Raw genomic sequence first — 12,520 nt, forward strand, 5'->3', positions numbered from 1 at the left:
ACGGAAGTTCTTGCAGGCTTTCGTAACCCGGAAATAATTACTTTGCATTTATTAATATTTTATTTTCCATCGAAAAGACAACATTGATTTAGTGTGTGATAGTGACTGTGGTGGTGATATTGATTTATTTATTTTTATTCAATCGCCGCTTTAAAGAGCATTTCTTGTGTAACTGATGTAATTGATGTGTGGCTTTGCCAATCGCAAATCAGATTTGAATTTATTTGGGCGCAGCTATCCAATCAACGCTCAGGTCCCGCCTCTTATCGTAAGCTGTGAAGTGTGTCGACTGACTGACACTACTGCGGCTTGTAGACAAGCAAGTTCTTTAGTTTCTATGACAGTTTTCCTCTTTATTTAAAAATATAACTAACCAAAGACCATGAACAGTTTAATAAGATCGACTGCTCGGTGTCTTCGGGCTGGGGCAGCAGTCTACTTGCCCAGACAAGCCGACGGACGTGTGTTGGCGGCCTCGGCCAGGCTCTTGTGCGCGGCGGCGGACCTCCAAAAAGACCTTGGTAACATGGTGAAGAAGGACAAAGTGGTGGTGTTTATGAAGGGAACGCCGGCACAGCCCATGTGCGGCTTCAGTAATGCCGTGGTTCAGATCCTGCGGATGCACGGTGTGGACGACTATGCCGCGTACAACGTGTTGGAGGACCAGGACCTCAGAGAAGGTGAGTGAACTTCGGTAAACCCTTCATGACATGACGGCAACAAGTTGTCACTGCTCAGTTGAACTTTTCAACCAAACGTCTTCAGAATAGACAGTAGAAGTTGAGCCACTTTGTCTTTAATTGTTTTAACCAGTGCTCGTGTCTCAGTTAGCCTCTGTTAGCTGTCTTTCTTGTTCACATTATTTAATCTTAATTATTGGCTCATTCAAAACAGCCATACCTATCAGTTTTTTTTTTTTTTTTTGGTCAACGGCCATCCCCAACCAGTTATTGAGATTTGGAGGTGTTAAGTTTTTATCAGTGCTCTGCAGCAGGACCACAGGGTGTGGTGCCTCAAGACAAACGTTACACCACCAGTATGGACATGGAAGGCTTTTGGCAACTCCAGCAAAACTTATTATATTCGGTCATGACTGGACTCCTTTCTGTTGTAAATAATGTCAGCAGACATGCTGAGGAACAAGGAAATGTTTCTCTCCAGTTGCATCAGCTCTGATCTTTAATGGGATTTTGTCAGTTGAGGCTAATGTCGTGTTGACACGCAGCAAGGTGACGGGGACAAACTGACAATATTTAATGCACACAGTTGAATGCTTCTGCACTCAATACAACCACTTTACTCACTAAGCTGTAGAAAAGTTGAAACTGAAAATGAGACTGAGTGTGTCAGGACTACTTCCTCAAAGATGTCCAATTATGCATTGTTGAACTTCTGAAACTGGATTGACAAGCATTCATTTTAGATTCGCAAGTGATTCAAAATCAGATCAGTTTGAGTCCCATTGTGTCCCTTTTATTTCCCGGGACCTGGGTTCCTGGGATCATACAGACAGGATGTTAATTGTAAGAATGTCAAAAGCTAAGAATTTCCAGACAGTGGATGTAAAATGCCTCATTTTTTAGTTTCATGCTGTCATTGCTGGTGATACAGTTGTATAAAACAAGTGTTCCAGAAATGTATTGCTACAGGGGCACTCCTGCAATTAAGCATTTAGCTTTCATAAATTTGGAGGACTCTTGACAAGTAGACTGATCTTCACGTGTGAAATCTGTGGCATGCTCCTTTATCATTATTGTATTATCAGCATTTAGCCCCCAAAATTTTAATGTTCAACCAGCTCTGTATACTTTTAGAATGATAATTCCACTGAGCAAATTCTTAAAGAGCAACACACTCATCCATCACACATATAAGAGAACAACTTTATATACGATCACACAAGCTATCAAATAGTATTCTTCCTGTCTGAAGAGCTTTTTAATCATATGAAGATTTTATTGTAGCGATTTTGTTGATATCTCGGTTTCTTTGGATTTGCCATTGCTGTAGATGGAGTTTCTGTTATGATGACTATCACTGTCCATGACAACTACTTAGTTCTTTTGTTTCTAACGTACAGACTACTCTCTGAAACTAAAGACCATCAGTAGCTGCTGTTTCCATTTAATGTATTTATTTATAGCAGACTCTTGACACTAATGCTGTCTGCCTTCCACAGGAGTCAAGGTGTTCTCCAACTGGCCGACGATCCCTCAGGTGTACTTCAACGGCGAGTTTGTGGGAGGCTGCGACATCCTGCTCCAGATGCACCAGAACGGAGATCTGGTGGAAGAGTTAAAGAAGCTGGGTATCCACTCTGCACTGCTGGAAACTGAGAAAGAATCCAAGTAGAGGTTGAGTATAAACTTCTAACAGCTGACAAGACAGAGGACACATTTATCAGGTTGACCCCCCCCTCTCAGATGATCGTATATGAACCAACACTCTAGGCAGCCATGAGCAAAACGGACTCAGGCTGCAGATGATAAGTGACGATTATAAGCAGTTTCGGTGGCAGCACTGTATCTTGAATCAAGAACATTTATGCTTTACCATGTCCCATACCCATAAACAGTTTAGAGTGTGATACAGAACTCCTGCTGCACTGCTTATAAACTGTTCATGTCCCATAAATTTGTTCAGATTATGTACCTAACAGGGGAACACTTTAATCTTATAAGAAGAAAAGAGTGGACAATGTCTTCACAGGGATTCAGAATCAGTTTTACCTACAGTAAATCTGTACCACATTTCTCACTTTCTCTTAAAAGCTGCAGTAACAATAACAAAAAGGTGCGGGCCGGAAAACCAAAACAATGAACTCAAAGACACTATAAAACTCCACAGAGCTGAGGGGGAAAGCAGGGTGGGGTGATAAATCTCTGTGGGTTCATCATTAATGAGTAACTCCCTTCAAATTACACAGTCTTTTGATCCATTGTTAAAATACCAACCATAGCAGCATTAATATTTCCTTATCACTTCACACAGGGAAAGTGTGGATTTTTGCCCTGTAGTTTCTGTTATATCAACAAAACTCTTTTTTTCCCCTAAAAGATATAGTAAAAAACAAAATATTAAAAATCCATATCAGCATAGTTGTTTGGAATCACAAGCAGTTTGGGTTAAATACAGCAATGAACGTCCAGCTGTAACCCCACTGTTGGAGAAACCATTTCACATTGAGGTTGGACTTCTACTGTGTCAGGTTCCCTACCTATGCTTTAATGGGTTTAAACAAGAATGCTGGTAACCTGTCTCATCCTGCCCTTAAAAACATCCCTGCTACCTCTATTGTCCACCCATTTTCTCAAGCCACAGTCAGTTCAAGACCAAACGACCTTGAGGGTGTAGCGAGTCTAAGATCTTTATAAAGCTGCTTGGGTCATAAAAGGAAAAGATGTCATCACACCAGATTCCAAATGCACTGCCTGTACATACAGTATACTAGAAGGAAGGACAAAGAGGGGATAACACTGTGATTTCCACATGTTTATATGTTAGGGATTAACAAAGGTGGTGTGGGTTTCTAATAATATAAAGATGTTTTAATGTAAATGCCATGTTAGCTTTATAGTTGAGGTAACAACAGACACAGACCACACCTCACTGACCTCATTACACACATGCACTGTCAAAATGGCTTTGAAGGAACCAACACCATTGTCCCCTATTTGTTCTTCCTGCCAGGAACCACATATAAGATGTGTCCCCTCTGTTTTAATGTCTACACCCGCTGAAACTCAACAAACATACCATACTTTTTACCTTTTTCCTGAAGATGACTGATTTACTGCACATCTGGACAAATGGGAGCAGTTCTATTTAAAGCTTGTGGAGTATGTTCCAGTCTGTTATCTGTCACTGAAGGAAAAGGAGTGTTTTATATTTTGGAGGTTAAAGTGGGGAGTGTTTTTGTTTTGAGTTCTCACTGAGCCTAAGAATCCCATAGTTGATGTTCTCCCTGCTGCACACAGTTGTATTATCAAAGCATTGGTCATGTAGTACACTGTAAGATATTGTATATTGAAAGCATAATATTAATTGTATTTTAGCTGCATGTAAACCCTGCACCAATTAAATATTTTGTGACACAAACAACAAGCCACCTGGATTTCTTTTGTAACCTCTAACATGAAGGGACAGTTCAGATCTGTATGTGGTTTTCTCTCAGGTCAAGGCAGAAAGTGCAGTTGCTGTAAATCAACCTGCTCTCAGTGAACAGTGGCTAAGCACCTCAGGCAAACATAGACATTTAGGATTTTTTTTTTCTCTCACACATAATTATCCAGATAATGGTGATAAGTGCAGTATGTCTTCAGTTTTGGCTGCTATGCTGACTTGATATACAAATGGCATTTAGCAGAGTTAACCCAGAGGAACTGATAGTATGTGGCTGTGTTGTATTTCTTCTTACTTCCTTCCCTTTGGAAAACCAGAGGTTATGACTAATGATCTCTGCATTTTCATTTGTACATTTAATTAAAGATTTCAGTTTGCTTAGTAATGAGACTGCAGTGATCAAAGATTCACTGAGATAATTAGCATTTTTCTTCTTCTTCTTTTAATACAAAATAGCATTTACAAAATATAACTGGACTGTACAGTAACACTGTTTGTCTGTAATTTTACAGTGTTAAATATGACTGAGGTGAGGACAGGTGAGTTCACAGCTCTTTGCCTTGTCCCATCCTCTCTGTTTCTGTTGCTGTCCACAGTCCAATGAAGCAGGAACACTTAAAAGTGAACAAAAGGGAAGGTGTGAAATGGATTCGGGTCAGAGTTTCTGGAGGAAGCGGAGCACCAGGTCTCTCAGTGTGGTGCGCAATGGCTCGTTGTTGTCGCAGACGATGTGTGTCCCGTCCTCCTCCAGCTGAATCAGCGTGTCCTCTGCCTGTAGGTGCAGGATGTGTCCGTCTGCCGTTTCCTCCACTTTCACCTCTGTGATTCCATGCTGCAAATGAAGACATAACCACACAATTAACTTTTCAAACATGGTGTGTTTTATTCTTGAAATTTACTGAGATGGATGCCTACACAGCTGCTTGAACTGGAGATGGAACAAAACTTAAAAATGCCTGTCTACATTTTATATTCATGTCAAGGAAGATCCATTAGTAGATAGATGGTATTGTCTACTCAAACTGAAAAGCTTATGGAAAAGTAAAAGTAGTGGGCAATAGTAAAATCTGAGGTTATTGCAGGATCGTGCTTTACATTTAATTAAATAAAAAATGTCTTTAGTTTTGTGTTTAGTTTTATTTCTTTAAATCTGCTGTGGTAAAATCCCTGACCTCTACTGTAAAGTAAGTATTAATCCCAACAACGTTGCCATTAGGAGATTGTAATGTCAGATGGGAGAATATTCGAGGCTCCACAGGGAATACTAAAACTACAGGAAATGTCAGCCAATGACAAGAGGGCAAATAATACAAGCTAACTGTAAGTGCTGGCTTATAAAAACAATACAGAGGTTCCCACTGATGTCTGCAGATTACACACCTTTTGTAACGTGGCCAGAAACGCTTCCAGAGGTACTGCTCCGCTCAGCAGGGGTTTGGGGGCCAGCACCACTGGGGGCTCCTCCATAACTCGCTTTCTCTTCTTGGTGGGGGGCGCCGGAGGGGGTTTGGGCACCGACTGGCAACATGGAAGAAAAACGTTGGTTGACTGCAGAGATTACACCACATGAATTCTTCAAATAGAAATTTGGTGATACAAATTCATCAGACTCACCTGGAGCGTGTGCTTGTTGTCCTTGGAGTGTAGCACTGCAGACACGGTTGCCACAGAAATTCCAGGTTTAATCTCAGAGGGCACCAGGGAGTTGGCCAGCTAGGAACAGAAAAGTCAGACTTACAGACATGAAAACTGGCCACCTGCTTTCTGACAGGAGTTTGAATATTTCCGTAACGCATTTCAATCTTGAATTCTGCCAGCTTTTTATCCACCATATGTCATTGTTTCCTGCAAACATGTGAGAGAATTTAAAACAAGCACTCACCATCTGTTACTGAGGGTGCCGCTTTTATCTGTTATTCAATATTGTCAACTGACTCCATTAAGCTCTTTTAACTAGACATCCTGAAGAAGAATATATTCCTACGAGTGACAGCTGTGATGTGACTCACCTCAGGCAGTATGTAGACACGTTCGTAGCGACGTCTGAAGGGCAGGTTGAGCACAGAGCAGCGTCTGTAGGGCATAGGAGGGGGCTGCAGCTCCAGCATCAGATCAGAACGGTGGGACTGGGTGAGTGGAGGCTGGGTGTACTGCTCTGGACAGACCACATGGACGGGCTGCAGGAGGAAAACACAGTTGACATTAATTGACTTAGCCATAAATTCATCACAGTAGTTAGATTTTGAATATTGATGGTTTACTGTATGGAAAATTAGAATGCTGTTTAAGCATTTCAACGGACAATTTCTTCATGTTAAGGCTGCGTGCAGAAAATATAACACTAAATAGTGAAAGTTGTTGTAAATCCTCAATACAAGAATGACTCTGTAAGGTGATTTTTTAAATGATATAGATTTATGCTCCTTGTAAATATAGTTTTTGCTTTTAGCACCAATATACCAAGACAAATTCCTTGTATGTGCAAACTTACTTGGCAATAAAGTCTGATTCTGATTCTGATTTTGTTTCTGATTTTTCATTCACTTATTATTGCTACTATAATATTGCTATTATTGCTATCAGTACTGTTGTGAATTGTCTCCCGCTCTGCTCTGAATACTGATCTAACATTGTTGTATTGTTCTGTGTGTGACTGGTCTGTTAGTTTGTAAATTGCTCCCGTTCCCCCGTTTCACCCACAGGACTCTGCCTCTGACTCAGTCATTATTTGCTTGTTGTACAATTGTGCTCTACCAGTGTTGCGTGTAAACAGAACCCATGAGATCAGCCACTTCTGAGCTAGACAATCATAATGTATTTCCAGTCATTATCTATTAACACTCAAACTCATCTTTATAAAGGGAAATCACTCTATAAACTCCATTATAAAATCATTTCATCTGTGTAATCCATTTACTACTCATCTGCTTATTTCGCTTATTTTCTCCTGTTACTGGTGGAGAAAAAGTGCTCACAGTACATGGACCATATTTGTGGATTTGTGAAGTTATTAATAGATACCTGGACTTCCTTGAGCAGCTTTGATACTTGGTGGAAGTTGAGCCGTGTGTCAATGGGACAGTAAACACACTTCATAGCCAGCGGCTGGTAGGGAGCCAGGGCATCAAGGTAGGAGAAGTCTGGTTCTGGTGATAAGAAAGAAGAGTCAGAGGCTTTTAGCAGGATGACACCTTGTCATTTATGTCTTCTTTATGACACAGCAGTGTAGTTACCGGTAAAGATGATGGTGTTGAGGCTCGATTTGCCCCACAGCTCCATGAAGTGGACCACGTCCCCGAAGCGCAGAGAGGGGTGACCGGTGAAAACCACGCACGGCTGTCTGAACTCGCTGCTGAAGTCTCCATGAATACTGGGGTAGTGCTTCAGCTTGTTGGTTTGGATCAGCTGAAACATCATAGAAATTGTAAGACACAAGCCTGCATCATTATTTCTTCAATATTCACCCAACAAGTTCAAGGCAAACATTACATACATGATGCTCATCTAGCTAGAGGCCATATATGTGGTAAACACCTTTAGGGACATACTGGTGAAAGAAAACTTAGCATCTGTGTGTGTGTACTGTTTACAGAGAGCATTGTAATACTGTTCTGAAGTCAGATAACTACATATGATTTGAGAAACCCATCCCCAAGCCTTTACTGTGGCTTGCAGGGTCATGTCAGTGTGCATCCACTGTCAGAATATCAGGATTTCCAAAACTCCATTTTCTCTGAAATACAGCTCTGTTCCTCAGTGATAGGAGACAGCAGCAGGACTCACCTCTGCATGAGGGAACGGAGGCTCTGGAAGATAAACCTTTGTCTGCTTATTGTGACAAAGCCTGAAATGATAACAAAAAATCATAGCTAAGCAAAACATCCTAGAAAGATCCCCAGTGGAGCAATCAGCAGGTGGCTGAGATCAAATAGTGAATCAGGAGATAAAAGACTGCTCACCACTCAGCAAAGATCTGAGAGAACTCCAGTGAGCTATTGGCGACGGGTGAGATGAAGTAAAAGGGTGTGGTCCCCAGGCTGGCGCTCTCGATGAACTGGTACAGACACTCCAGCAGGTCGTAAATCACTCCTGAGGAGTAGCACGGCACCAGCACATTGCCTCCCGCACGAATGGTCATAGCTACAGGTAAAGACAAATAACAAATACTAACATTAATCTATGACCAGACAAATGGTCCTTCCTCAATCAATTAAACTATGTATAGGGAATATATGAATACCAGACAGCAGTTATCATTTATTTACACTTACGTGTATGAAAATATTAAACATTTTGTTTTATTACAGAGGACATTAACAATATGCAATGTATCCTCTTAATGAACTGCCTAAATCTATCCTGTACATTTGAACTTACCCAGGTTACTGCAGAATTCTCCCAGCATGCCATCTGGGTTGGCAGTGGGCATCTGGGTGAGGCCTGTCAGAATCAGAACATCACTGTTCTTCAGGGAGCTTTGGTCCATCGGCTGGGAGAAGAGAAGAAGAGACACTTTAAACGAGAACCAGACGTGAAAGAGCAGCTTTGTAGGACCTTGTTCTCAGCCTTCTAGTGGAATTTCTTCTGTGTGAAATTTGTGCTCTCAAAAATTCCCAAGATGACGCAAGAAAAGAAGTGTCCAAAGAATGTTAACTTCTTTGTGCTAACAACAGTAGTGAATGAGTGATTTCAGACACAAACAAGAATCCCATAAACATGTTTTCCATCTATGATGTATGTGCTGTGTGTTGAGAAATAAACAGAGGAACATGTATGTCCTACTTTTTGAAAAATGTTCTCTATCTTTCCAATTTTGAGATCATTTAAAAATCTGGCATAATTGTTTGAAGGATAACTGGTATTTCTGAACCTAGGCCTTAGTTTCCAGTGTTTTTGGATGTAAATGATTGATATGGACAAAAATCTTTGGAATCGCTGCAGTACCTGGCAGCTACTGCAATGGACAATTCAATTTTCTGCATCAGAGTACTTCCAATAAATTGCTTTCTTTTGCCACCTACAGGCTCAGATTGTTAGTAGAAGTGTCTGACAACATTATGGATAGGATTCCTACAGAGACTAATCTTTATAGTGGAGAGTAAGATCCTTTTTGTTTAACCAGAAACATCATTACATATCACTTAGAGACTCCACTGACAAAAACTAATTTTACTGAGCAGAACACAGGAGTTGCTGCAGTACTGTTGCCTCAGCTTGTTTACTTAGTTTGTGTTATTATGTGGTACTTTTACTTGTGTAAAGGATCTGAATACTTCATCTAGCATTAGACTCTACCTGTGGATGTGTGGTGAGGAGGGATGAACCCGACACATAGGACACTTTCTCATGATGAGACTGAATGATCCAGTTAGAGCTGCCCAACGAGTAGCCAGAACTTAAGGGGGAGATCTGTACAGCTCCAAACAACTCCTGCAGAAGAAGAGGTTTATCACTATGAGAACACAAAATTATAGAGAAACAGAGAGAGGACAGACACAAGCTATTTTGGATGGTATAAACAAAGCACAATCCTGCGCTCACAGCATGAGAAGTGTTTTGCATGAGAAAAACATAGAACACTTTCTAATATGAAAATAAAATGAAAAACCACACTCTCTTCCCTTTTGTGTTACTTGGAAATAAGAAGCACATTGAGTACTACCTTTACATTCTAACTGTGACTCTCCCATTCAGGCAAATGTTTGGCTATGTTTATTTTCCATGTAAACTATGTGAGACCCAAGGAAATGGATGCCATTAAGTAATTCTGTATTCAAGCACCATATCTAACACAGATATGACCAACCAATGAGCCTCTGAGCAAAATGATCTGGTACATAACCCTTACTCTTTCTCCTCAGTAGATGTGACACCACTCTGTGTAGATAACAGTAGATACTGCCTGACCTGATGGGTTATATTAATTTAAGCCTTGTTTGATTTTTCTCAGTGTCAATATTAGTGTGTGTCTGTATAGAGTGAGTAGGACACAAAAAGTTCTTACCACTTTCTGTGAATAACCCACAAGTTGCACTTTGCTGAGGGCAGAGTTGACCTCCTGCATACTGTAGCATCGCTTCCATGTCCACACATCCACTGCATCCTTCAATGGGCCTGGAAGCATCCTAATACAACACCAGAGTTTATTTAAGTGTATCATATAGTAATGAGTTGTATGCATCTGGCAACAAGTAACTGTAAGTGAAATTAAATGGTGTGACAAAACTGTACAAAATAAATCCAAAGCAAGACAAGTTAAACAGGAAGAACACAACAAGGTAAACAATTAAAAGCTATTATTTTATGTCAAATATTCTAAAATTAAAAAAGAACACAACATTCGTACTTGACTTTTTAATTTGTATGTAGCAGTTTACCTACCTTTGTATTTCCTTGTTTTTCCAGCAGGTGGCAGACTGGGCTTTGGGAACTCTCTCCATGAAGTTCACTAACTCCTCCATCAATAGTCTGAGCGAAGAACAGCAAAAAGCAGAATTTTCTTAATATCTGAAACCCCAGCTGTTGAATTTTGGTTCAAGATATTACATTAACAAAAGGTCTCAAAGCCAAAAGTGGTTTAGACCACTGGGTATGTGTCCTTACCTGCCAATCTGCAGGGTGGGCTCTGTGGCATACACTGTCCCTGTGAAGCCTGTGTGCTCAGTGATGTAGGGCAGGGCCATCATACAGTGGTAGTTGGAGATCAGGATGACATCAATGGTAGATAGATCCAGCAGTTCTCTCTGTGGTTTATATAAATTCGAAAGTTAATTAATTTAGACTAAATACGAATTACTGTATTAAGTATGCCATTTATTATAATGCACACTTAGATTACAGCTCACAAAAGTGAATAACGACTATGCCAATCACACTTTATCACTGTTATCATTATCATTGAGAATAATGTTATTGATCAGAGCTTAACTGTGAAAATCAGTACAAGCCACTGACTAAATGCATAGAAATCAAACTGTCTGATAAACACAGCTAAAACTATCTATTGTCAGTCTAATCCCTTGTTTCCCTGCCCTTATCATGTCAACATTACACTAAAACTTCCTGCAGTAAAATCATTACACTCAAATGTGTCATCTTAAGCTACACAAAAGACATATTTTTGTTAAGTATACAGTACATGTGGTGGCTGGGTTTCCTACCTCAGGGAGACAGAACTCTGGCTGTGAATCCACAAACACCCTTCCTGCACACTCTTTCAGCTCCTGGACAGATGGAAAAAATAGTCTGTTTACATTTATAGGTCATCATCAAAGACTAATCTTCATACAGTGTAGGGTGATCTCATATACAGATACAGGTTCAATTCAGTTAATGCAGACCATAAACAGCTTCTCATACCTTCTCCAAGTTTACTGTTCCATCCTTAGAGACCCAGCCAGGTAGCTTGGAGAGTCTTGGGCTGAAAGGGACCAAAACATGAATATTCAGAATGATTCAGAACAATGGCAAGTCCATCACCCATGACTGACTGAATAAATAAAGCTAGTGGTGGCCGATGGCAGTGACTCACCTGTGTACTAGAGGAAGGGGCAAGAAGTTGAGGACAGAGGTGGTGTCCAGTCCACAGTCCAGCATGATGGTAGTAGATTTGAACTTGAGGACATTGCAAGGCAATGTAGGATGACCCGACAGACAGTACTGCAAGAGAGAAAACACATCAGAAACACACGTGAGGAAGAGAAATTTCTGGTTGTGCCCATACAATAATACAAATGCGGTTGAGGCAAGATAAACACGACATTGTAATAAGTAAGTAAGTGAAGTAAGTGTAAGGGATAGATGCTGCCAGTCTGTGTGTAACCAGCAGACTCGATCATTATCTTTCACTTGGGACTGTATATAGCTTTGACATTTTACACAGCCTTTCTAGCCCTAATGGATGAAAAAGGGAGCTATTAGCTGCCAAGCTAACAGAGTTAGCTAGAACTAGGTGTCTTGAACGATATGCTAAAAGGCTCTTATTGTCAGCTAGGTTTGGTTTGGCTATTTAAACATTAATTGTGCTCTTTACTGTTGCATTGTTTACTCACCAATTTCATTTTTAACAGAAATAACGGCTAATAAATAAGGTTAAGATAATCGACTTTGCTAACGCCGCATCCTTCAACACTGTTCTCTTGTCTCCACTCGCTTTATTTTTCTGACATTTGCCCTCTACTGCCCCCTACAGAGGTGGAGTGAAACTTTACTCATATCAAACATAAAGGAATACGTGCTAAATATTGAGCAAAACAACGGGATATTTACTTGTTTTAAGTGTACTGAAAAGCATAATTTGTACCATTAAATAGCAAATAAGATATCTTTTAAACGTCGAAAAATGTTGTCAACAAATCCACGTGCCCATAGACTTCAGGGTTATCCGTCAGATTCAGTG

At 40.4% G+C, this 12,520-nt stretch overlaps 2 protein-coding genes across 2 annotated transcripts; one reads left to right on the forward strand and one right to left on the reverse strand.

Moving 5' to 3' along the window:
• Positions 1–256: 256 nt before the first annotated feature.
• Positions 257–4,104, forward strand: glrx5 (glutaredoxin 5 homolog (S. cerevisiae)). Its single transcript, XM_018694735.2, has 2 exons — positions 257–680; positions 2,180–4,104. Exons 1-2 carry the CDS (start codon positions 383–385, stop codon positions 2,350–2,352), a joined length of 471 nt encoding a protein of 156 aa, XP_018550251.1. The 5' UTR covers positions 257–382; the 3' UTR covers positions 2,353–4,104.
• Positions 4,105–4,459: 355 nt separating this feature from the next.
• ints9 (integrator complex subunit 9) lies at positions 4,460–12,312 on the reverse strand. The gene is made up of 17 exons (XM_018694732.2): positions 12,174–12,312; positions 11,654–11,781; positions 11,482–11,542; positions 11,283–11,345; positions 10,726–10,865; positions 10,504–10,590; positions 10,127–10,247; positions 9,418–9,552; positions 8,500–8,611; positions 8,082–8,262; positions 7,906–7,966; positions 7,356–7,527; positions 7,144–7,268; positions 6,132–6,299; positions 5,737–5,835; positions 5,503–5,640; positions 4,460–4,954 (listed from the first exon to the last, which is right to left on the reverse strand). Exons 1-17 carry the CDS (start codon positions 12,180–12,182, stop codon positions 4,778–4,780), a joined length of 1,977 nt encoding a protein of 658 aa, XP_018550248.1. The 5' UTR covers positions 12,183–12,312; the 3' UTR covers positions 4,460–4,777.
• Between the last annotated feature and the right edge of the window lie 208 nt (positions 12,313–12,520).

The sequence above is a fragment of the Lates calcarifer genome, linkage group LG7_1 (assembly GCF_001640805.2).
Source record: "Lates calcarifer isolate ASB-BC8 linkage group LG7_1, TLL_Latcal_v3, whole genome shotgun sequence".
Classification (NCBI taxonomy): domain Eukaryota; kingdom Metazoa; phylum Chordata; class Actinopteri; family Centropomidae; genus Lates; species Lates calcarifer.

Coding starts and splice junctions, on each gene's coding strand:
- ints9 (XM_018694732.2), bottom strand. Junction 10,866..11,282: donor CAGAGTTCTGTCTCCCTGAG/GTAGGAAACCCA, acceptor TATAAACCACAG/AGAGAACTGCTGGATCTATC. Junction 10,591..10,725: donor CCCACCCTGCAGATTGGCAG/GTAAGGACACAT, acceptor TTCTTCGCTCAG/ACTATTGATGGAGGAGTTAG.
- glrx5 (XM_018694735.2), top strand. CDS start 383: ATGAACAGTTTAATAAGATCGACTGCTCGGTGTCTTCGGGCTGGGGCA. Junction 681..2,179: donor GGACCAGGACCTCAGAGAAG/GTGAGTGAACTT, acceptor TGCCTTCCACAG/GAGTCAAGGTGTTCTCCAAC.